The sequence below is a fragment of the Pteropus alecto genome, unplaced genomic scaffold, assembly GCF_000325575.1.
Source record: "Pteropus alecto unplaced genomic scaffold, ASM32557v1 scaffold37, whole genome shotgun sequence".
Classification (NCBI taxonomy): Eukaryota; Metazoa; Chordata; class Mammalia; order Chiroptera; family Pteropodidae; genus Pteropus; species Pteropus alecto.
In genome coordinates this window covers 365,776-387,246 of record NW_006440605.1, presented here as the reverse complement: position 1 = coordinate 387,246, position 21,471 = coordinate 365,776, and the positions used below count along the sequence as shown (strand labels likewise).

Below are 21,471 nucleotides of genomic sequence, written 5' to 3'. Positions count from 1 at the left end.
CGACACTTATACCTCCTGCCTGCGACTGTGACCCTTTCCTGTCTGGCTCTCTGCTTCCACTCTCCTGGCACACAGCTGATCTTAAGCTACTGAAGGGCTAGAGTTCTTCTATGGGACAGCCACAACACTCCCCACTTGAGGTCGCTGCATGGCTCCCCACTGCTCCTGCAGCCAGACTGAGGCCACTTCCCTTTCAGCTTTCACTCTCCTTTTCATTCCTCCGTCCTTTCCTGGGCTGGCTCTGCCTCGCAACCCCAGGCGCAACCCCAGGCCCAAGCAGAAAGGTTTCTGGCTCAGGGACGCCTTTTCTCACCTGCCCTGGGTGAGCTTTACCCATGAGCCACCCTGCTGTCTTCTGCTGAGCTGCAGGGTGGTCAAGGTCAGGCAGGTGCTGCAGTGGGAGGGTGCTGGCCAATGACCACATGAGCAGTGGCTGAGGGAGCTCTCAAGAGGGAAGTGAGCAGTGTGTGTTTGGCCCCGTTGTCCTTCATAGTCAGTGCCCCCAAGCCTGCAGAGGCCCTGATGCCCAGCCCACCACTCTCACAGATAGAACCAGGTCCTTAGGGAAGGGACGGGGACCTCTCTGGGCCCCCTTCAACATGTCATCTGATTGTGCCATGTCACCCTAGAGCCCAAGGACCACTATCCCTCCCCTCCTTCTGGACTGCTGACAGAATTAAGAGATTTGATCCCAACTTCACCCCGAAATCCAAATAAGCCATGTGTCATTTTAAAAGTAAAAATGAAGTGATACCAGAGCTCACGATATATTTGTCATAAATTAGCTCATATTCTCCCAGTAGGAAAGACAAGGAGGGGCAACACTCAGGTGGCCCTGAGGGCACAGCCAGGTGGCCCAGAGCACAGTGTCACAGGTAAGGCTGGTCCTGGGACAGCTCCCACCTCTGTATGGGAGGAGCCGGTGTCACTGCTTTCTTCTCAGTGGCTTCCACAGCTGAGCTGGAAGAGGAATGAAATACTAGGGTTAGGGCCAGGTTTCCAAAGAGCAGTGTGGAGGGACCTGAGAGGGACCGCACCTGCCCTGGCACAAACACACCTGTTCAGACTAGATCTGGAGCTGGAGGCCAGAGCGCAGAGTGTTTTAGAATGGGGTCCCCAACCCTTAGGCCGCGGACTGGTACCGGTCCATGGCCTGTTAGGAACCCGGCCGCACGGGAGATAAGCGGCAAGTAAGCGAAGCTTCTCCTGTATTTGCAGCTGCTCCCCAGCACTAGCATCACCGCCTCGGCTCCACCTCAGATCATCAGGCATTAGAGTCTCATAGGAGCACTGGTCCCTGATGCCAAAGACGTTGGAGACCACTGTTTTAGAATATCTAAACCCCTCCAACGGGGTCCCCCCAAGGGTCAGCCTATTCTTGCTGGGGGCTGGCCAGCCCCCTTTCTACCCTGAGGTCAGCCTGCCCGCCCTGGCTTCTTGGCCCAGAACTGGCTATAAATAGCTGGGCTCCTCTTCTAGCATCCCAGCCCTAGGGTAGACAAGCACCCCACTCCAAGCCCCCAAACGAGATACTGGCAAAAGGGCCAAGCAATCAGGTGATATATGCCCACTGCTCTTCTCACAGGTGCTGAGCACCTGCTACACAGCAGGAACTGCAAGTGGGCACAGCACTAAGACCAGGCCCTGGCCTCAGTCTGATGCGGCAGAGTCAATGTGCAACTGAAAATACACCCTTTGGCCCAGGGTTGGCCCCAGGTAAACCCCAAAGAGTCATTGCCAGCATATCCAAGGTAAGTGCCACCCCCACACACACCTGAGCCCCTGGGGCCTAGGCTTAGAGAGGCTTGCACACACTATAAAAGAAAGAGAGGCGGGTGGGCAGGCTCTCACTGAGGAGGAGGCCACAGGTTCGAGGGCCTCCCACTCTCCCAAGAGTGTAAAGAGGTAGAAGAGGCAGAAGGCAGCCTCCCTAGGAAATGCAGACATCCGGGACAGATGGTGTGGGAGAGCAGAGCTTTTGCCCCAGTCTGGTGCTAGATTCTGGTGAATCTGAAGGCAATAAGGACTACGACACAGACCATTCACTGAGTTCTAAGTTCACAACAGACCCTGGCTAGCCTTATCACCTTACAGATCTCATCACGCTGTAAGCCCACTGTCCCCATTTTACAAATGAAGAAACTGAGGCTGAAGGACTGGCCCCAGACCACATGATGAATCAGCTGTAGAGCCCAGATACCGATGCAGAATATAGTTTGACATCCTGCTTCTGCCACCTGCTGTTTGAGTGACCCAGGCAGGTTACTTGGCCTCTCTGTGCCTTGATTTCTTCTCTTGCAACAGGGGCCATCACTGCCTAACTCATAGCATTATTAGGAGATGCACATGGCACTGACACCATTCTAAGACCTCACAAATATTGAGGATAAACCCTCATAACAATTTTGCTATACACTGAATGTCTGTGTCCCCGCCCCCTAACAAATTCATGTTGAAATCCTAACCCCCAATGTGATGTTATTAGGTGGGGCCTTTGGGAGATGCTTAAGTCATAAGGGAGGAATCCCTGTGAATGGGGTAAGTGCTGTTACAAGAGACCCTAGAGATCCCTTGCCCCTTCCACCATGTGAGGACACAGCAAGATGCCATGTATGAACCAAGAAGAGTGCCCTCACCAGACACGTAATCGATCAGCACCTTGATCTTGGACTTCCAGCCTCCAAAACTTTAAGTTTCTATTGTTTATAAGCCACCCAGACTATAGTATTCTGTCATAGCAGCCTAAATGGACTACTCTTTAAAAGTTTTTACCCCTATTTAAGAGAAAGCACCTGAAGCTAGGGAACAAACCAAGTTTTGAGAGGCGTGAGGCTTATACAGTTCTCTTTTTAAAATATGAAGAAATTCTGTGTGTGTGTGTGTGCGTGTGCACACACATCCAATGTTATTCATCCATAAAAAAGAATGAAATCTTGCATTTGTGACATGGATGGACCTTGAGGGCATTTTGCGAAACGAAATAAGTCATAGAAAGATAAGGACTGTATGTTCTCATTTATATAAAGACTACAAAAAAAAAATTTCTCATCAATACAAAGAACAAATTGGTGGTTGCCAGGGGTGGAAGGTGATGGGTAGGGAAAAGGGGTCAAAAGGTACAAACTTCTATTTATAAGATAAATAAGTCCTGGAAATGCAATGTACAGCATGGTGATTACAGTTAACAATACTGTATAGCTGGTTTGAAAGTTGCCAAAAGAGTAGACATTAAAAGCTCTCATCACACACACAAAAAAATTAACTATGTAAGGTGATCAACGTTAACAGCACTTACGGTGCTGTTTCGCAATATATACGGTGATCATTTCACAATATATACAAGTATCAAATCATTATGTTGTACATCAGGAACCAATGTTATATGTCATATGTCAATTTTACCTCAATATTTTAAAAAAGATTACAAAATTACAATACAACAATACTTGGGCTTCTCCCAGGACCCTTTTAGGGATCCTAGAGCTTTGTCTGCCTTGCAGGAAACCAAGCCCTGGCTGAGGCCCTAACTCCTACACTGCGCTGGGTTATGAGCTTGCAGATGAAAAGCTGCTAGCAGCACAGCTGACACAGCTGACACTTGATAATGGGTCCTTAAAAAGCACAAGCAAGAGAAAGGGCTGGCTGCAGAGGGGTGTGTGGGATCCTTACCTTCCTGCTGGCTTGCCTGACACCAGTGCCTTCTGTGAAGACATGACGATCGAAGGTGGCATGGATTCCCGGCGGCCGTCACGAGTGCAGTAGTAATTGTTGGAGAGCTTGTGGCTGGGGCCCACCGGGAGCCTGGGAGGAGGCTGAGTTCTGAAGAGAAAAAACCTCAGCATTGAAGAAAAACCATAAGTGCTCTCACTGCCTGGCCTTAGTCACTGGGACAGGCTGCAGACCAGAAGTATTCTTTGGTACACTGTCATGGAGGGACATGCCCAAAAAGGTCCAGGGCCTAGAAGCAGGTGGCAGCCCAGGCTTTGGATATCAAGTGTGGAAAGGTGAGGCCTGGGTCTGTCCCACTGCAGATCCCTCACCTTCCACCAATGTGGTGTGTATGGACAGACAACCTTTTGTGAAACCGCCTAAAAAAGCAGCAGGCGCAGACTGGACACCTAGGCCTGTTCCCACCCTACCATGGCCCAGAGCTTGGCAGCTGGCCTCACCTGCAGATGCTCAGGAAATGAAGAAGCCGGGGTGTGAGGCTCTGCCCACCACGTATCCAGTAGTTAAGTTAGTAAACGTCTGGGCAACAAGCTCCAAACGTAGCTCATTCTGAGGGGCTTCCTGCCTAAAGCCCAGACTACAGAATTCTTGGGTTTCCTGTTATCTCAGGAACTCCCTGGAGAACCTTCTGGGATCAAGGCTTATTACTCAAAGAGCACGCTGTTCCCCAAGCCTCCGAGGCCTCTGCATTTCCTGCCACCTCATTATAGCTGCAGCCAGAGAGAGGGGTGAACAGAGCTCAGTCCCGAATTGAGCTAAATCCTGGGGTGAATTTACAAAGAAGCTGGAAGCTTGAAAAAGAAACCCCAACCTCAAAACAAAAGAGGAGCTTCCCTAGAAAACAGCAGAGAGGGAGGACAGAAAAGATGAGGAAAAAATCACTAAAAGATAACATTTTCATTCCTGATAAACCATTCTGTGGTTTAAAAAACACGTTTTTAAATAACCTTTTTGTCTAATCATCATTTTGCCAGGATTTAAGTTTTTCTTAAAGCACATGATAGCCATTGTATACATATGTATGTGTACATGTGTATATGTATGTGTGTATGTGTGTGTGTGTGTGTGTGTGTGTGCGTGTGTGTGTGTGTATCTTAAGAGAAATACAGGTAAAAACAAATTTTTAAAACTTGATATTCAAGGTAATACCCTGTCTGGAAGTTAGAATGTGCTTAACCCCTGAAGTGCAGAGATGACCTCTGTAGGCATGGCCATAGCTTTCTGCAACCTAGCTTATAAAAGGTAGAAAGTGCTAAACGGAAAGGCCGAAATGAATCACACCAGTGGGCACCATTATTCTAAAGCTGAAAATTTTACAAAACCATTTCCTCAATCTGCCCAACTACCCTGGATGGAAAAGCAATTTAAAACTCTTGATATTAGGCACTCACATGCAGGCACTCACATCAATTGGTTATTTTAATGCTATTTTTCTTCTTTCCCTGCTAACCCTCCATGGCTGCCTTGCCTTTGCCTGTCCCTGATTTTGTATAACTGCCATCCCCCTTTCCTCCATGTGTTTCAGCCACACTGGCCTCCTCTCTACTTCTGACACTGTTGGACCTCACAGCCTTGGTGCTTACCGTTCCCTCTGCCCAGATGTTTTTTCAGTAATTATCCTTTGGCTCCTTCTCATCATTCAAATAACTCAAATGTCAATCCCTGAAAAATAGACTTTTCCTGACCCGAGGTAGCAACTCTCCAGCTTACTTTCATTCATTTTGTCTTCAGAGCATTCCAGAACGTTTTTTATTTCTCTGTTTATTTCTCTCTGTTTCGCTCTCCCTAGGATAGGAAGGAATGAGGACGAGAACTGTTCTTTTTCTCACTGGTATCCCCAAGGCTGAGGACATGGCAGGGGCTTGTAAATATCAAGTAATTTTTTTGAACATAAATGAGTTTAAAATAAAGACACTTCTGGGTTCAAGTCCCAGCTGTCATTTTCTATCTTCTGAGCAAATGATTAAGCAAACGATTTAGTCTCTCCACACCTCAAATTTTTTTCACCTGTAGCTTGGGGATGATAACACTAACTGGCAAGGCTACACCAAGGACTGCAAATCATAATGAGAATTCCCACTCAGAATTCACATCCAATCTGGATGTTTCATGAGAAGCAGTCACCAGAGTCCAGGAAGATTAAAGGCAAACTTCTGCCTCCACAGCCTGCCAGGGGGCTGAAGGCAAGACTTTGGCCCAGGACTTCAGGGGTCTAAAGGAACAAGAGTTTTGTTTTTGGTGGAGGAAGGAGAGAACAGGGCGAGGGTTTGGGCAGCGAGCGGGGCCTGCTCACCGCTTGGAGACCTCCTGGTAACGCAGCTGGAGCTTCGCCTGCAAATTTTGCTGTAGGAAGAGAGGAAGAAGGTCAGCCAGCAGGTTGCCCCAGGAGAGGGGAGGTTCAGCCCGGGGATGAACAAATAAAGAGAAAGCGGGAGATGGACAGCTAGGGGCAAGGATACGTGCCCTATGAAGAGAGAGGTCAGGGGCCGGAGACACCAGATCCAAGGCTAATAAGGTCCGGGACTAGAGAGACGCCAGGTCTGAGTGCGTCTCCGGCCAAGGGCTGGGGGTGTGTCCCGAGCTGAAGGGGTCAGGAGGAGTTGAGGATGAGCGAGGGGTTCCGGCCCAGGGCGATCTCGGCATTAATGCTTTCAGGCTCAGGGTGAAGGAAGGAGTGGAGGGGCGGGTTCTGGGCGCAAGAAGCCCGCAAATCCCCAGTGCTGCCCTTTCCGCTCGCGCACCCCGGAGGTCCAGTTCCGTAGCTTCTGGATTAGGCGAGTAGCAGACGCCATGTTCTGACCGCGATGAAGGGCGCCGGCGACGTCGCTACCCCGGTAGCTACTGGGAAGTGCGCGCATGGTCTCGCGAGAGCGGGGCAGGGCGTGGCTAGGTCGTTGTATAAAGGTTCTCCCCGGAGCACGTGATTCCTCTCCGCGGGACCGCTGCCTTACCGCCATTATGGATACCAGCCGTGTGCAACCTATCAAGCTAGCCAGGGTGAGGTGGGGGAGGCTGGTTTTGAGGGCCGGAGTGAGGAAGGAAGGGGTAAGGGGACAGGATGGGCCAGGTCTGACCCCAGCTTCTTTCTCTCAGGTCACCAAGGTGCTGGGCAGGACCGGCTCCCAGGGACAGTGCACGCAGGTGAGCTGGTGGATACAGACGTCTCGTCTGAACCATGCCTTCCCCCTTCCATGTCCCAGGCCCTGCCAGTTGGGCGTCTGAGAACTGACGTCCCTTTTATCCCAAGACTCCTGGAGGGCGCGAACCCTCACCAACGCCCTGCCTTCCGCCGGGTCTGAGCTCCAACGAACCTCTTGCTTTTGGCTGAGCGCGTCTCAACGACCACCCTGGCTCCACATCTTGCCGAGTGTGCTCCCGATCCCAACGTGCCCAGAGCTATAGTTGTCTCCCTTGGTGGCTGCTTCTGGTGCTCCAGAGCTTTGTTCACTCCGTCTCTGCCCTTTTCGGCTTTTCTCCTTGCCCAGCCCTGCCTGCCAGCCATCGTCAGTCCTCTTTTTAGGTATTTCTGGGCCGGCCCCTACACGCCCTTCGAATCCAGGTCTGCTGTCCACCCCGCAGTGTTTATCTGTGGCGGTCTCACATTCCTTTCCGTCTCTCCCCGCACCCCCCACCCTGTGTGTCCCATAGGTGCGCGTGGAATTCATGGACGACACAAGCCGCTCCATCATCCGCAACGTGAAAGGCCCTGTGCGCGAGGGTGATGTCCTCACCCTATTGGAGTCAGAGCGAGAGGCTCGGAGGCTGCGCTGACTTTGTGTCTGGTGAGTGCAGTACTGGAGTGGGGCGCGGTGGGGAGCGGACTGAGAGCCACTGCCCGTTAGACTCTTGATTGGTGGTATAGAGGTTTTGCCAAGTCCACGGGTGAGGGGTTTGGTGGGGGTGGGGATGTACAAAGTGTCTGCTGAAACTGGCAAGATGGGGGTGGGAAGTTTGACAGTTCCTGGAAGGCTTGTCAGCATCTCATGCTTGTGTGTTTCCAGGGTCCTGGATGTCTGGGTGGACCACTTGGCTCATGGGAATGACCTTCGACTGTTAATAAAGCATTTATATTGTAGGTAAATTTGAGTTCTTGTTTGGATTGTCGCTGGGCTTATAAAACCTTACAGTGAGGGCACCCAGGTGGTCACTGAGCCTTTGCATTCTGAAAATCTGAGGCGAGGTTCTTCCTCAACGAGGCATTTTCTGTTTGAGGGGAGGGAACCATATGTTTGTATGTGCCCCTAAAATGACACAAATTTAGCTAGGAATGTTTTATTAGGGAAGAAGGTTGGGCCAAGGCTAGCATCTGAACAGCAGACCCTGGCCTTTGCTGTGCCCCAGAAGCTGAGGTGGAGGAGGGAAAGATCTCTTCATCCCCATCAAAGTCCGTTGTGCCAGGCCACTCACTGAGACTGGGGGTCCTCTTCATTGTCACTGCTTCCTCTTTCACCAGGCATGGCTGTGGCAGGTTCAGGGGATGACTAGTGATAGAAAGAGGAGGGTGGGGGAGGGGCGATATCCCACAGGTTCTTGTGGGTAGGATGCTGTGGGTTTCAGCCCTCTCAGACTCAGGTATGCTTAACCTAGTGGAGGTCTTGGTCCTCTCCATTGTGGTCATGTCTGAGGAGGAACCCCACCCATAAAGTGGAACCAGGCTGCCTGGTTTGAATTCTGCCTTTGCCCCCTTTGACCTGGAAGAGGTACTTGACCTCCACATCTTCTTTTCCCACATCTCTACAGGAGAGAGCAGAATGGGTAGGCTGATTGAGTTTAACTGCAGCTGCTGAGAACAGCCTGGCAGTTGCCTTTTGAGTGTAATTCCCCCCTTGGGGACACACTGAGTGTTCCCCTCCCTATCTGCTGCTGGTAAACTCATCCAGTTTCCAGTTCTGAGGCTCTGTGCCTTGCAGGGATCCTGCATCTTCTTCCCCCACTGAGCCTAACTCTAGAGGGTCCCTAATTCCTTTGCCGTGAGTCTCTCCGGAGGCAGTAACAGGAGTTCACTGACAAAGTCTAACAGTTCTCTGATCATAGGTCACTTTCCTTTTGCAGGGCTCAGGCTCATGACCTGTAAAATGGAGTTGTGTCTCGGAGATTTAGACCCGGGTTTCCCCTCCCTGTTGCTCCCCTGGGAGCAAGGAGGCCTTCCTAGGACATAATTGGTAGCCTCCCCAGGTGTGCTGCTGGAAAGCTTGGCTGCTTAGGGCTGCACTCACCAGGGGACCAGGCTGGGCTGAGCTCAGGTGGGCATGCAGCAGAGCAGCCACCTCATCCTGCTCGGCTTCCAGGGCCATGGCCAAGGCGCTTGTGCCCTCCTGAGGATAATAGGGACAGTTAGGTCCCTGAACCAAGGCCCGAGTACCCTGCCACACCCTCCCCTAGTCCCATTGACTCACATTATCCAGGAGAGCAGGGTCACAGCCTGGCTGGGCCAGCAGCAACCGGACAGTGTCCAGGCGCCCATACTCACTGGCACACATCAGTGCTGTGGCCCCATCTGCATCTTGTGCGTTGACATCTGCCCCACATTCTAGCAGGGCTGCTACCATGTCCTGTCGGCCATGGCTGATGGCCAGCATGAGAGCTGTCTGCCCCGTCTGGGGAGTAGGAAATAAGGGGACGGGGTTGCAGTGGGCTCTGGGGGAAGGGAAGTCAGACGGGGTTGGCTCTTGAAGTGACACTTGGACTTAGGGAGGGTGTCCACGCACCTGGCTGGCCTTGGCATTGACATCACCCATGCGGAAGAGTCTGTCGACCACACTCATGTCCTCGCAACCCACGGAGGTAAGCGCAGCCAACATGAGGGCTGAGTAGCCTGCTCTATTCTGTCGGTCAACCTTGCAGACCCCTGGGAAAGAGATCAGTCGATTGAGAGGAGCCACGTTTCCTAGCCCAACCTGGTTCGCTCACCTCTTTCCCAGTGTCAGGTTTATCTGTGTAATGGGGTGGTCGCCATGGGTCATGAATTCACGGTGCCCTTTGCCTACAAGTTTTCCCCCAAAAGCTGTTTGGCTTCTCCCTCACTTTAAGGTTCTCAAATCTCGGTGAAGCCTTCCCTCGCCTCCCTACTTCAGACTGGTTTTGGGACTTGGTTTTGTTCGCTATAGTATCCCCCTAGTAACTAGAGCAATACCTGGCATGTGTTAGGTGCCAGGTATTGGTCTATCTCCCAAGCTACCATTATTGCTCCCCCAGAGAAATGTGTCAACTGATCCACCTTGGTCTGAATCCCCTCCAATTTCCATGCAGCAGCCAGAAGCAGATCCCAAGAAAGTTGGCCCAGTCTCACATTGCTCCTGGGGTACAGGCTGTTGTCCACCATGGCCTCTGAGGCTCTCTGATAGCTAATTCCTGTTTCTTTCCCTGGAATCCTCTCCCTTTCCAAGCCTGTTATTAAAGATTGAATTGTACCCCAAAAAGATGTGAAGTCCTAAGGCCCAGCACTGTGGACGTGACCTTATTTGGAAATAGGGTCTTTGCAAATGTAATCATGTTAAGATGAGGTCATCGTGATAGACCGTAATCCCATATGCCTAGTGTCCAAGGAGATAGGGTGGGGGTGATGGATAACGGACCCAAAAGGTCTGAGGATTACTGGAATTGGGGAACAGGAGATACGTTGCAAGGTGAGAGTTGTGAAGAGGGGTGCTGAGGAGTGAGGTTATGGAGGGAGCGTATGTACTGGTAACATCAGGGTCTTTGGGTGACCTTAAAAGTAAGGCTGATGTAGTCAAGGTGAAGAGAGGAGCAGCTCAGGGAACTGAAGCAAGGAGGTTAGAGGGATAGGAAAAGAAACAGCCCCTACGTGAAGGGTCATTGAGGGCTTGGTCCTGGGGGTGGTCATGTCAAGTCGGCAATGACAGTAAGCAGGTAGGGGCATAGGGCAGCGGTCTCAAACCTTTTTGGCACCAGGGACTGATGCTCTTACAAGAATCTGGTGCCTGATGATGTCCGCCGCTCACCTGCTGTGCATCCCAGTTCCTAACAAGCCACAGACCAGTACTGGTCCACAGCCCGGGAGTTGGGGACCCCTGGCACAGGGGATACTGATGATGAACTATGTGAGAACCAGAAGGTGCAGGGCAAGGTCTGGGGAGTTGGAGCTGAATGGGAGTTCAAATACAGGGAATAAAGGGGTCCCAGAAGCCTTAGGCCTCTTGCAAATGATGGCCATGCCTGTCTTGCCACCTGCCACAGCCCCAATCCTCTTTAAGGCAGATGTCCAGGAAATATCTTTCGAATTCATGCATCATTCCCTCCTCTCAAGCCCCAGCTACCTGACCAGCCCTGAGTAGCTGTGCCCTTCCTCTGGTCACCAAGACCTGCAGGGAATGGACAGATCGGTGTGTTTGGAGGAGGGGACAGGGGGCCCATCTCAGTTGCAGTTAGATTGAGAGGCCTCCAAGGGCAAGCCCTAGAGGTTACTAGATCTGAAGGAGGGAACCCAGATGGGTTCTTAGTGAGCAGTTGGTTTGTCTACTGTCCCCTCTACTGTGAGTCCCATGGGGAAAGCAGCTCTATGTGGGTGGCCCACCCCCACCCCAGCACTGCACTGGTACCTGATAGGCTCTCAGTACATGTCTGGGCTTATCAACACTTGGGGCTGTTATCAGCTCCAGAGGCAGGGGATGAACTAGTAACAAGTGAGAGAAAAATGTGAAACTGAGCAGGACCCCAGCCTGGGAAGGCAGTCACAGCCCTGACCAGTGAGTACCTTCCTTCAAGACTGGAGAGGAAGGTGGCTGGACGTTGAGGCTCAGGAACCGGGTGAGCACCAGGGTTGGAGATTGAGGGACAGTGGCATGGTGACCACTGACTGACTGCCTACTGCATGCCTGACACTGTTTTATGAGTGTTATCACAGCTGCCCAGGGAGGAAGCTAAAGCTGGTGAGATTAAATAATTTCCTTGAATTTAGGTCGACATGATCCAAAAATCTGAAATTCTCTCTGGCAGCAAAGAGTCCAGTCAGGGCAGAGCTCAGAGAAGTCAACCCATCCACGGTGGATCCTGAAACCCCCAACAAAGCGGCGGTGGTGCCATCTGCCTGGCAAACCCTTCTCTGCATGCTTCTCCAGGTTCTGCCAGCTGGGACCTGCCCAGGCCCTTCTTTCCCTGCTCCCCCCACCCCCCACTGCCTGGTGCCTTGCCCACCCTTCCTCCATGCTGACCCGTATCCAGCAGCAAGCTCGAGATGGCCAGGTTCCCATGGGACACGCTGTAGTGCAGGGCTGTGTTCCCGTTGCCATCCGCCAGGTTCACCACGTGTGCCAGCAGCTCGGGTCCCAGGCGCGCCACCGCGCTCAGGACCCCGGCTACGGGCTCCGCCCGCGAGCGCCGCTGGCTTGACACTCGAAACCACTCCTGAGCCACTAGGCGCGCCGCGCCCTGCCGAGATGGGGGAAAGCGTCAGCGATGGTCTGGGCCCGGCGGCAGGGAGGGTGTGGGGCGTGGGTGTGAATCCAGGCAGGGAAGTATCGTCACTGTTTGTCTGAGGGGGGCCGTGGGGACCCATGGGGCCGCACCCCTTTGGAGGCGGGAGTACAGTCATTGTGGGTCCCGGGATCGCGGGGGACAACGATCTTCCCCTTCTGGGGAAAAGCCTGTGGGAGATCTGGAGTGGAGGAAGGCGGTGGGCGCTTGTCTTTGGGGAGTCCGGGAGAGGGCCTGGGGCTTGGGTCTGCTTGCAGCGGGATCCTTTGGGAGAACCAGGGAAAAATCAGCTCTGTCCCTTTGGAGGGCGTGAGATTGGTAGAGGTCCCGGGCTCGAGGGGACAGAACTCAGGACTCCAACTCTAGGCAACCCAACGCGCTTCCCTTAAAGAGTCAGGGGAGGTCCCTGGCGGGCCCAGGGCTGCATCTGTGAAGGTCCGTTCTCGCACTCACGCCGTCGCGGGAGGCTCCATGCGGCTGACTCAGCTGCCGGTACAGCGTTGCACACGCCTCCCTCAATCGCGGACTCAGCTCGCACCTAATGAGGATGCCAGGAGAGGCTCAGAAGGGGTGGGGGGGGGCGGGGGGGGGGGTCCCTGGCGGGCCCAGGGCTGCATCTGTGAAGGTCCGTTCTCGCACTCACGCCGTCGCGGGAGGCTCCATGCGGCTGACTCAGCTGCCGGTACAGCGTTGCACACGCCTCCCTCAATCGCGGACTCAGCTCGCACCTAATGAGGATGCCAGGAGAGGCTCAGAAGGGGTGGGGGTGGGCGTGGGGGTGGGCGTGAGGGCTCGGGGCTGGAAAGAGAACAACCGTCCCCACTCCGTGTCTCCGGCGCCGCTCACCTCCTCTGCGCACCCGGCTGAGGCTCTGCCTCCGGCTCCGGGTCCCGGGCATTCTCGCCGCTGTGAGGGCTGGGGGTGCCAGAGTCGGATCCCCCGCCGCTGTCGTCCCCGGAGCCCGAGCTGCTGCTCCTCCTCCGGGGCTCGGCAACGTCGTCTTCGCTGTCGCCGTCTTCGCTGTCGCCGTCGCTGCCGTCCTCGCTGGATGAGCTCTCATACCTGGCGGCAGGGTGGGAGGCGTATGTGGGCTCGTTATGAAGTCCTCTGGGGGGGCAAGTGGCTATCCCCATTTCCCTGATAAGGAAACAGGCTTGCCAAGACCGCGCTGCGAGCGAGAGGCAGAGCTAGTTCTCAGCCCCTAGTCCATGTTCCCGCAGATGCTGCCTTGGGGAAAGGGAAAGTGCTCACTCTCCATTGAGGACCCCAACAAACTGTAGGCTTTTTGGTCCGGGGCTGGGCTGGGCGCCAGGTGTATTGTCTCTCCTCTTCATGATGGACTTGAGGATGCCTGCTGGAGATCAGATGAGGGCGCTGAGTTCGAGTCCCGAGGCCAGCGAGCTAGGTCTCCGCGAGGGGTCGGGACTCACCCACGGGCGCCACGGCTCTGTTCCCATCCGTGGCCCCGGGAGGGTTCTGCGTCAGGGAAGGAGCCTCCTCGGGGGGCTCCGTCTGCGTGGCCTTCTCAGCACAACACCACAGGGTCTGGGTGGCAGCTTCGCACGGCTGAAGCCGGGCAGCTGCCTCCTCCTCTGCAGCCTCGCGGGCCTCCTCCAGCTCGCGCAGCCGACCTCTGAGGAGCTCGCTCACCCCGCGCTGATGCTCCAGGCTGGTACGCAGTAGCTCCAGCTCGCGCTCGGCGGCCACCGGCAGCCCCAGCAGCGCCTCGGTAACCCATGTGTCCGCCTCAAGAGTCTCGGGGGCCGCCTCCACGCTGGCCTCCTGGGTCTCCTGCACTGCCTGGGCTCCCGCCTCTTGGGTCCCCCGCACGGACTGGGTTCCCGCCTCCCGCATCTGGGGCGCCCCGTCGGGGGTCCCCACCGCCCTGTCGACCTGGAGTGCGCCCTCGCTGCGCATCGGAGCCTCTTCGTCCGGGCCATCGGGCTGAGGGCAGGCCCTGGCACGAACGCCGCGCTCAGAGGTAGCCAAGCGCTCGGTGAGCCGCCGCAGCTGAGCGAGCTTGTCCGGGCGCGCCTCGATTTCCCCGTCGGGTTCCGGGTGCGGGCGCCTAGCCAGCAGCCTTGCCTTCTCGGCGCGCAGCGCGCGCACCTGCTCCTGCAGCTCAGGCAGCGCGCGCGCCTGGTCCTCGAGCTCGCGCAAGCGCCGCAGCGCCGTGGCCATTTGCTCGCGCACCAGCTGCAGTTGCACTGGGCCGGGCGAGGTAGGGGCGGGGTTGGGGGCGGAGCCTGGGGCTGGGCTGCTGCGGCCGGACACGCGCGGGCTGAGCGCGCGCTCGTGCGCCTGCGCCAACTCCAGCCGCCGGCTGGTCTCCAGGAGCGTGTTCTCAACTCGCGGATTGCGCACCGGCGCGCGCGGTGATAGAGGCGGCAGCAGCAGGAACCCCGTGGGCACGCCCGGGGAGAGTGCGCCCGACGCTCCCCCGTCATCACTAGCCAGGGACTCGCTGGATGTCCAAGCCCCTGGGCTGCGCGCGCCCGCGAGGCCAGCCCCGGGAGTGCGGGAGCGGCGCGCTGGTGGGGGACCTGGGGCGCGGCGGGCGACGGGACCGCGCTCCAGCTCCTCCACGTACTTGAGGAAGTCCAGGTCCAAGTGGAAGCCATAAGGCGTCTCCACCGTGTAGGGTGAGCTCGGGCTGCGGGCGCCTCCAATCGGGCCAGGGTCGCCCAGGTCTGCAGGCATGATAGGGACATGAGGGGTGTCAGGCCGGGGGATGCCGGAACGACTGGATAAATAGCGCATCCCCCACTCCACCACGACACGCCTTCCGGGCTCCACCAGCACCAAAGCTTGCACACCTGTCGTTTCGCACACGCACATCAGAGGTTCAAATGCCTATCTGCACCCAAATAGTCACACAAACACGTTTACTGAGTGTCTACTATGTGCCAAGCACTTTTCTAGGCGCTGGGGACACAGCAGCGAACAAGACAGACAAACATCCCTGTCCTCTTGTAGGAAACAGATAAACACGATCATTACAAATGGTACTTTGGGCAATAAGATGAAATAGAGAATAAGTGGAAAACTTTGGCTCTGGTTGTCAGGGCAGGTTTCCTGAGGAGGGAACTTATAAGTTGAGCCCTGAATGATGAGGAATCAGCTGGGGACATAAGGTTGCTAAAAGAAAATAGCCCATGCAAAGTCCCTGGGGCGGAGAGAGCATCAGTGGGCTGGAGTAACAGAGGGGTGGAGGTGAGGGTATCCAGAGCAGAGTGATGGAAGGGAGAGGGAAGAGGAGTAGGAGAGGTAGGCTGGGTCCAGACGGGAGGTGGGGGGGGCCTCCTGAGCCACCATGAGGAGTTGGATTATATTCCACATGTGATAGGGCGGCACAGGAGGGTTTTAATCAGGGCCAAGATATTACCTAATGGACACATAGAAAGGGCTCTCTGGCCACTATGCAAAGGAAGGAACTGCATGAAGTCTGGATCTATGCACACACATGTATCCCATTTTGTACACTCACCAGGCAACTTCTGATTCAGGGCAAACTTGGCCATGTTTCCTGGAGTAGCCACCAGACACCCTGAAAAAGGCCCCTAAAGTGGGTGAGGGGGGAGTCAGGCCCTGTTCCTCTGGCTGTGCCTCTGGGGTCAGCCTGGATTCTGAGTAAACAGACCTAAGAGTTCCTCTCCAATAACCCACCCCCACACTGCCCTCTCCTCCCTCCTCCCTCAACAGGACTTGAAACTTTTGAATGAATGAATGTGGGGACCCCTAGGTGCCAGACCTTAGCCTTCTGGGCAACAGGAGGCAAGAAGGGCACAAAAAGAAGAGAGGAAAGTGATCAAGAGAACAGAATAGCTGAGAACAGGGGTGGGGGTGGGGATGGGTGTCATTCCAGACCTGCTGAGTTTTCTGTCAATCCCTGGGGAAAATCAGAAATTAATGCTCAAAGAAGTGGAATGTGAACCTTCAGAAGAGGAAGGCCAGAGTTGGAAGCCTTTCATGGGCTCATTAAGAACTCATCTGGTCAGATTCTGCAGATTAAAAAACAACAACAAAATAAACAGGATCACTTGATTTGTTTCCTCAGACAAATGCAAACAAGATATAATTGCACATATGAATTTACCAAGGTCACTTGTGAGATCCTTGTAGGAAAGAGTTGTGGGTCAGATGCACCAGGGATACAAATCAATGGATACCTGTCTCTCTGGAATGTCTCTAGTGGAGTGCCACAGGGCTCTGCTCTTGGCTTGTAATGGAACCACAAGCCCCCAGGTTGTCAGAGCTGCAGCTATGCCTGGGGCTGGAGGGAGAGTAACTCTTCAAGTGACATGATGGAGGTTCTAAGAAACTGGGCCACATCTTATAATGTGATATTTAACAAGGACAAAATTGTGCCACATCTTATAACGTGATATTTAACAAGGACAAATATTGGCTCCAGAACTTTGATTCAGAAAGCATAGGGTGAGAAAGATGGAGCTTTGAAGAGCCCACATGAAAAACCTTCAGAGAAGGGCCTACTGTATACTCTGCCTGAATAAATGTAACTCTGTACAATCATGCAAGGTATATATTATTATTCGCATTTTCCAAATGAGGAAACTAAGACACAAAGTAAATCAGTTGCCTATGGGAAACACTCAGACTGGGCTCTGGTCTGAGCAAGGGTCTCACAAGTGACCTTGGTAAAAATTCATATGCGCAATTATATCTTGCTTGCATTTTCTGGGAACCTCTTGCCTGCCTAGCCTTCCACTGGCAGATACATGCCAGACCCAATTTGTACTCTCCCTGACCCGCTGCTCATCTGTGCTAACCAGATCTGTGCTTCCTGGTCACCCGTTCCAGCCTCTCGCACTCCTGATGACCACCTGCATGCCTGACACCAACCAGCTATTGGGCACCCATCTGTCCACCTGATTCACCCTGCTCCACTGCTGGAGGGACCCTCCCACTCATCTCCTTTGTCCAGCCTGGATCTTTGACTTCCCCCACCCCAAGGCCAGGCAGGGCCCCTTTCAGTCCCAAAGCAGCTGTTTCCTGTCCCCTCACACCAGCTGCAAAGGGCGGGCCAGCAGGACAGCCAGTCATCACAGAGGACAGCCAGTACCTCTCAGGACTTGTTTTTAGGAAGCTGCCAGAGAAGAGTTGGGTCATAGAAAAAGCCAGAGTGGGGCTTTAGGGATCCTGGCCTGCCTCACACACAGCTCACTGTGTGACCCGGAGTCAGCCCCCTCCCCAAGTGACCTAGCAACACCCAAATCTGAGGCACTAGGGACTCAAAGAACAGCTGTGGGCCATCCCTAAGACCTAAACCAGCTGTAGCAGCTGGACTCAGAGGCTGGGCTGAGAAATAGGTAGATGCTCCAAGAATGGTAAATAATAATAAAAACAATTTTTTTTTTCTATTTTGTATGGACCAGCTTCTATTCTAAGCAAATTAATTTTTTAAAAAAATTCTAGCTAAACTCTCTGAGATAGGTTTTCTTACTATCATTCTCCTTTCTCCCATTATACAGATGGAGAGATGGAGACACAGACAGATAAGTAACCTGGCCAAGGTCACATTATAGTCAAAGGCAGGATTTTAATCCAGACAGTTTTACCAGTGTTTCTGCATTTGCCACTCCACTTGATGGCCTTCCAGAAACAGCGCTCCCCTCCCCAACCTTCCCAGCCTGCAGATAGGGGGAGCAGGCTCATCCCCCTGGTGGCTCCAGGGGCTGCAGCCTCACCAGAGTGAGGGCATGCAGTTGCCCTTCTCTCTCCTCCGCTCCCTGCCCGGGCTGTCACCGCTAGATCCGGATCCTCTGCCTGGGGCCCCCTCATTAGGCCGTCAGAGCTGACTCCATACTCCCCCACTCCCGCCCCAGGGACTATTTCAGGACTAGGAGCTGTGAGCACAAAATCGGAGGGGTGGCAGACGGGGCGGGCAATGAGCATCACGGTCCAGGGGAGGGGGGCATTTTCTGGCTTGGGGCCATGGAGTGGAGTTCTCAGACCCCTGAGGTGGGAGTGGAGGCCCGACGATGGTTGGAGGGGAAGGTACTCAGATCAGGTCACCCCCTCACTGCACCCTCCCCCCGCCCCAGGACGGCCTCGCGGAGACAGAGCAGTTTCCTACAGGAAAAGCCGCCGGGCGGTTCCATCCGCTGCCCATTGTCTGCCGGCCCTGAGGTCGTCCGTCCCTCCCCCCCAACACTGTTTCCGTATCACCTCCCCCCTACACGCACACCACACCCAAATCCAGCGCGAAAGGCTCGCCCCGGGTCCCCAAGCTGTCCCGGAGGAAAGCAGGGAAAGGGTCCCGGAGGCAATTGGGGCGCCAGGGGCAGAACAAGGCCCCCGCTTGGCTTCTAGGGGCGGGAAAAGGGCGATCTCACGAATCCAGAGTCCCCCATTCTGCTCGCTGCCCACCTGAGGCGCCCGGTGTGGGAGGGAACCCAGACAGAGGACACCGTGCCCGCCCCGTCGCAGCGCTCTGAGCCCGCAAGAGGGGCTGGAAATTCATCGCCTTTCCCGGGGCGTCCCCTGATCACCCCAGGACCCGTATCTGTGCCCCCAAGCTGGCGCTTTACCTGAAGCCGAAGCCCCTGTCGCGCCCGCACCCGAGCCCGCCCCCTCGAAGCTTGGGGACGGGTTATCAAGGCCTTAAACCTAATTGACGGTCACCCCATCCAACCAGCGCCCGACACTCTCCGAACTGTCCAATGGTGAGGCGGAGAGAGCCGGAGCGGTGAGTGAGGCGTATCTGGGGGCGGGGCCTTGAGTGACAGTCCCCGAGATCCGGTGGGGCGGAGCTCAGAGCGCAGCTGCCAAGTGCGCCCAGCGCAGAGCTAAGGACCTTGGAAATGATCCACGGGACAGTAGAGAGCCGTGAGAAGACTCTGAGCGGGAGAGTCACTGGGGGCATTTGCGTGTTTGGAAGATCCTTTGCGTGCTCATGTCTCAGTGTCTGGGTGAAGTAACAGGACCCTGGATCTTCCCACCGCAGGGTCTTCGCACGTGCTGTTCCACCTTCCTGAACTGTCTTCCCTGCACATGTTTCTCCTACTGGTTTCAGCGCCACTAAGACAGGGAGTTGATTGATTTTGGTAACTGCTTTATCCAGTGCCCCAGGCACACAGTCAGTGCTCAGTAAATGTTCGTTGAAAGAATGATTTAAAATTACATTTAACATTTGAACCCGTTTGGAATATATTATGATCTAAAGTGACTGTATAGACTGTTTTTCCCCCCTGATCGTTTTAGCACTTATTGAGCACCGACTGTGTACGTGGCACTGTGTAGGTCCCTGAAGGGACACAATTCCTGCCATCCTGGACCTCGAATCTCAGAGACAGAGACGTATTTTCAAGCCAAAGTTTATCGTAGGGGGTTGACAGGTGGAAGTTGGAGTCTGTGAGAGGAGAAAGGAGGGCCAAATCCCTGACCTGAAGGGTCTGGGGAGGCAGGCTGCAGGGCGACACTTAAGGAAGAGTGCTCCAAATAGGAGAAACTAGACGTGCAAAAGAAGTAGGAACTTCCATATATGGGAGACTTTGAAAAGGTCAGTTTGTTGGTGGGAGGACCTGGAGACACAGGCAGGAAAGAGTATGTGAAGCAGCTCAGATTTTATCTGACCAAATGGAGCCCATGCGGAGGCACGTTATTGCATTCCAGATTCCTTTCTCTATTATTCGTTCCAGTGCCACTCTGCTTTAACTACTGTAGCTTTAGAATATATTTCAATATCTGATGCTCCTCTTTTTACAAAAATTTTGGGCTACTCAATTGTCTTTTTTTCGTGCAGATAAACTTTATGTAGAATTCTGTCGAGTTTCTTCATGAAAACTCCATTGAAATTTTAAAACTATTCTTATTGTAAAATAAAATGCAGGCACACAGAGCCAGACTCGAGAAACCATATAAAATAAATGTAAAGCTTAAGGAGTATTGAAGGGAAGTTCCCAACCACGGTGATTTTTGTCCCTTGGGAGACATATGGCAATATCTGGAGACATTTTTGATTGTCGTGATGGAGTGGGGGGAGGGCTGTTATTGGCACCTAGTGTATGGGGGCCAGGGATGCTGCTAACCATCCTACAGTGCACAGGGCAGCCCCCCAAACAAATGATTATTTGGCTTGAAAATCAATATTGCTGAGTTCGAGAAATGCTGCTGGGAAGTGAACATAATTATAACCCCTACCCAGGTCGACATATTGCCAGCTACCCCAGAAGCCCCTCCATGCACCACATCCCAGTCACAAACTGCCTCGTTACTCCACAAAGTAACCACTGTTGTGGCTTTTGTAATAATCACTGCCTCACGTTTCTGAATAGCTTATCACTCAAATATGAATCTCTAGACACTGTAGTTTAGTCTTGCCCATTCAAAAAGAAAATGATATGTCGTTTAAGTGTCTGTTAATTCCAAGGTTCCCCTTTCATCCCTTTCCTTTCCTTATGATAAATCAGTTGCACAACTCAGGCTGTTTGTCCTAAAGTGTTTCCCATGGTCGGGGTGTCGCTGATTCCACACTCATGTCGCAGTTCAGTATGTTGCTCTGTCCTCCGTACGGCCTGCAAATTAGCAGTTTGTTCTAGAACGGGGGTCAGACTCAGGTTTGATTCCTTTGGCACCACTGTGAGTAGTGTTATGCCCTTCACCAGGAGGCTCATATTCTTTAACTGTCCTTCTTTATATGAGGCCAAGCCACTGATGTTTGCAAAATAGTGACCTTCCTCCAGCATTCCTACCCGTTTATTAGAATTCTTCCTTTGCCAGATGCTTCCCCTTACTTCCTGTGTGTTACCCAGAGGAAATTGCTGTGGGAAAGGCAAGACAAGTGCTTGCTTCTTTCACTTTATATACCAGTTTTCAAAATAACAAATAAATTTCCCACCATCCTCTGAAGGTGATAAATTAGGCTTTTATTGTTTTTTAAGTCATCGTGAGCTTATGGATTGAAATACGTCGTGCTCCAACCCCTTGTACTTATCCTCATCGATGGACTCACCTGGCCAGTGGGAGTCTCTGCAGGTTGAAACTTTTTGAAGTGACTCTGGTAGTCTCTGACAGTTTTCTTGCTCTCTCATATGTTCCAGGCTCATCTTGGACATATTCTATCCCAGGCTTGGCATCTAGCAGAAACTCTGGTGGTTTTTTTTCGGTGGGAAATATACTAGTTAGTGTGCTAGGAATGCTCGTTTGCTGTAGGGTTGGTCATTGTATCTAGACTTTTTCAGTGAACAGAGCTAATTGGGGGAATGTATATATTATATTACATCACATGACTATGACATATATCATATATATCATAATGAAATAATATAATGTATAATAGTATTATGA

General features: G+C 53.3%; 3 protein-coding genes across 3 annotated transcripts; 1 reads left to right on the top strand and 2 right to left on the bottom strand.

Annotated features, from left to right (window-relative positions):
* Nucleotides 1-733: 733 nt before the first annotated feature.
* NDUFA7 (NADH:ubiquinone oxidoreductase subunit A7) lies at nucleotides 734-6,611 on the bottom strand. The gene is made up of 4 exons (XM_006917216.3): nucleotides 6,471-6,611; nucleotides 6,023-6,072; nucleotides 3,670-3,819; nucleotides 734-960 (listed from the first exon to the last, which is right to left on the bottom strand). The coding sequence occupies exons 1-4, from the start codon at nucleotides 6,585-6,587 to the stop codon at nucleotides 870-872; spliced, it is 408 nt and encodes a 135-aa protein (XP_006917278.2). The 5' UTR covers nucleotides 6,588-6,611; the 3' UTR covers nucleotides 734-869.
* Nucleotides 6,612-6,613: 2 nt separating this feature from the next.
* On the top strand, nucleotides 6,614-7,810 carry RPS28 (ribosomal protein S28). Its single transcript, XM_006917215.3, has 4 exons — nucleotides 6,614-6,726; nucleotides 6,823-6,870; nucleotides 7,378-7,511; nucleotides 7,731-7,810. The coding sequence occupies exons 1-3, from the start codon at nucleotides 6,688-6,690 to the stop codon at nucleotides 7,498-7,500; spliced, it is 210 nt and encodes a 69-aa protein (XP_006917277.1). The 5' UTR covers nucleotides 6,614-6,687; the 3' UTR covers nucleotides 7,501-7,511; nucleotides 7,731-7,810.
* Nucleotides 7,811-7,954: 144 nt separating this feature from the next.
* On the bottom strand, nucleotides 7,955-18,774 carry KANK3 (KN motif and ankyrin repeat domains 3). Its single transcript, XM_015593461.2, has 12 exons — nucleotides 18,714-18,774; nucleotides 16,030-16,163; nucleotides 15,650-15,722; nucleotides 13,593-14,852; nucleotides 13,414-13,513; nucleotides 13,009-13,224; nucleotides 12,806-12,890; nucleotides 11,901-12,117; nucleotides 9,438-9,577; nucleotides 9,126-9,326; nucleotides 8,946-9,044; nucleotides 7,955-8,210 (listed from the first exon to the last, which is right to left on the bottom strand). The coding sequence occupies exons 3-12, from the start codon at nucleotides 15,681-15,683 to the stop codon at nucleotides 8,133-8,135; spliced, it is 2,430 nt and encodes an 809-aa protein (XP_015448947.1). The 5' UTR covers nucleotides 15,684-15,722; nucleotides 16,030-16,163; nucleotides 18,714-18,774; the 3' UTR covers nucleotides 7,955-8,132.
* Nucleotides 18,775-21,471: the final 2,697 nt, after the last annotated feature.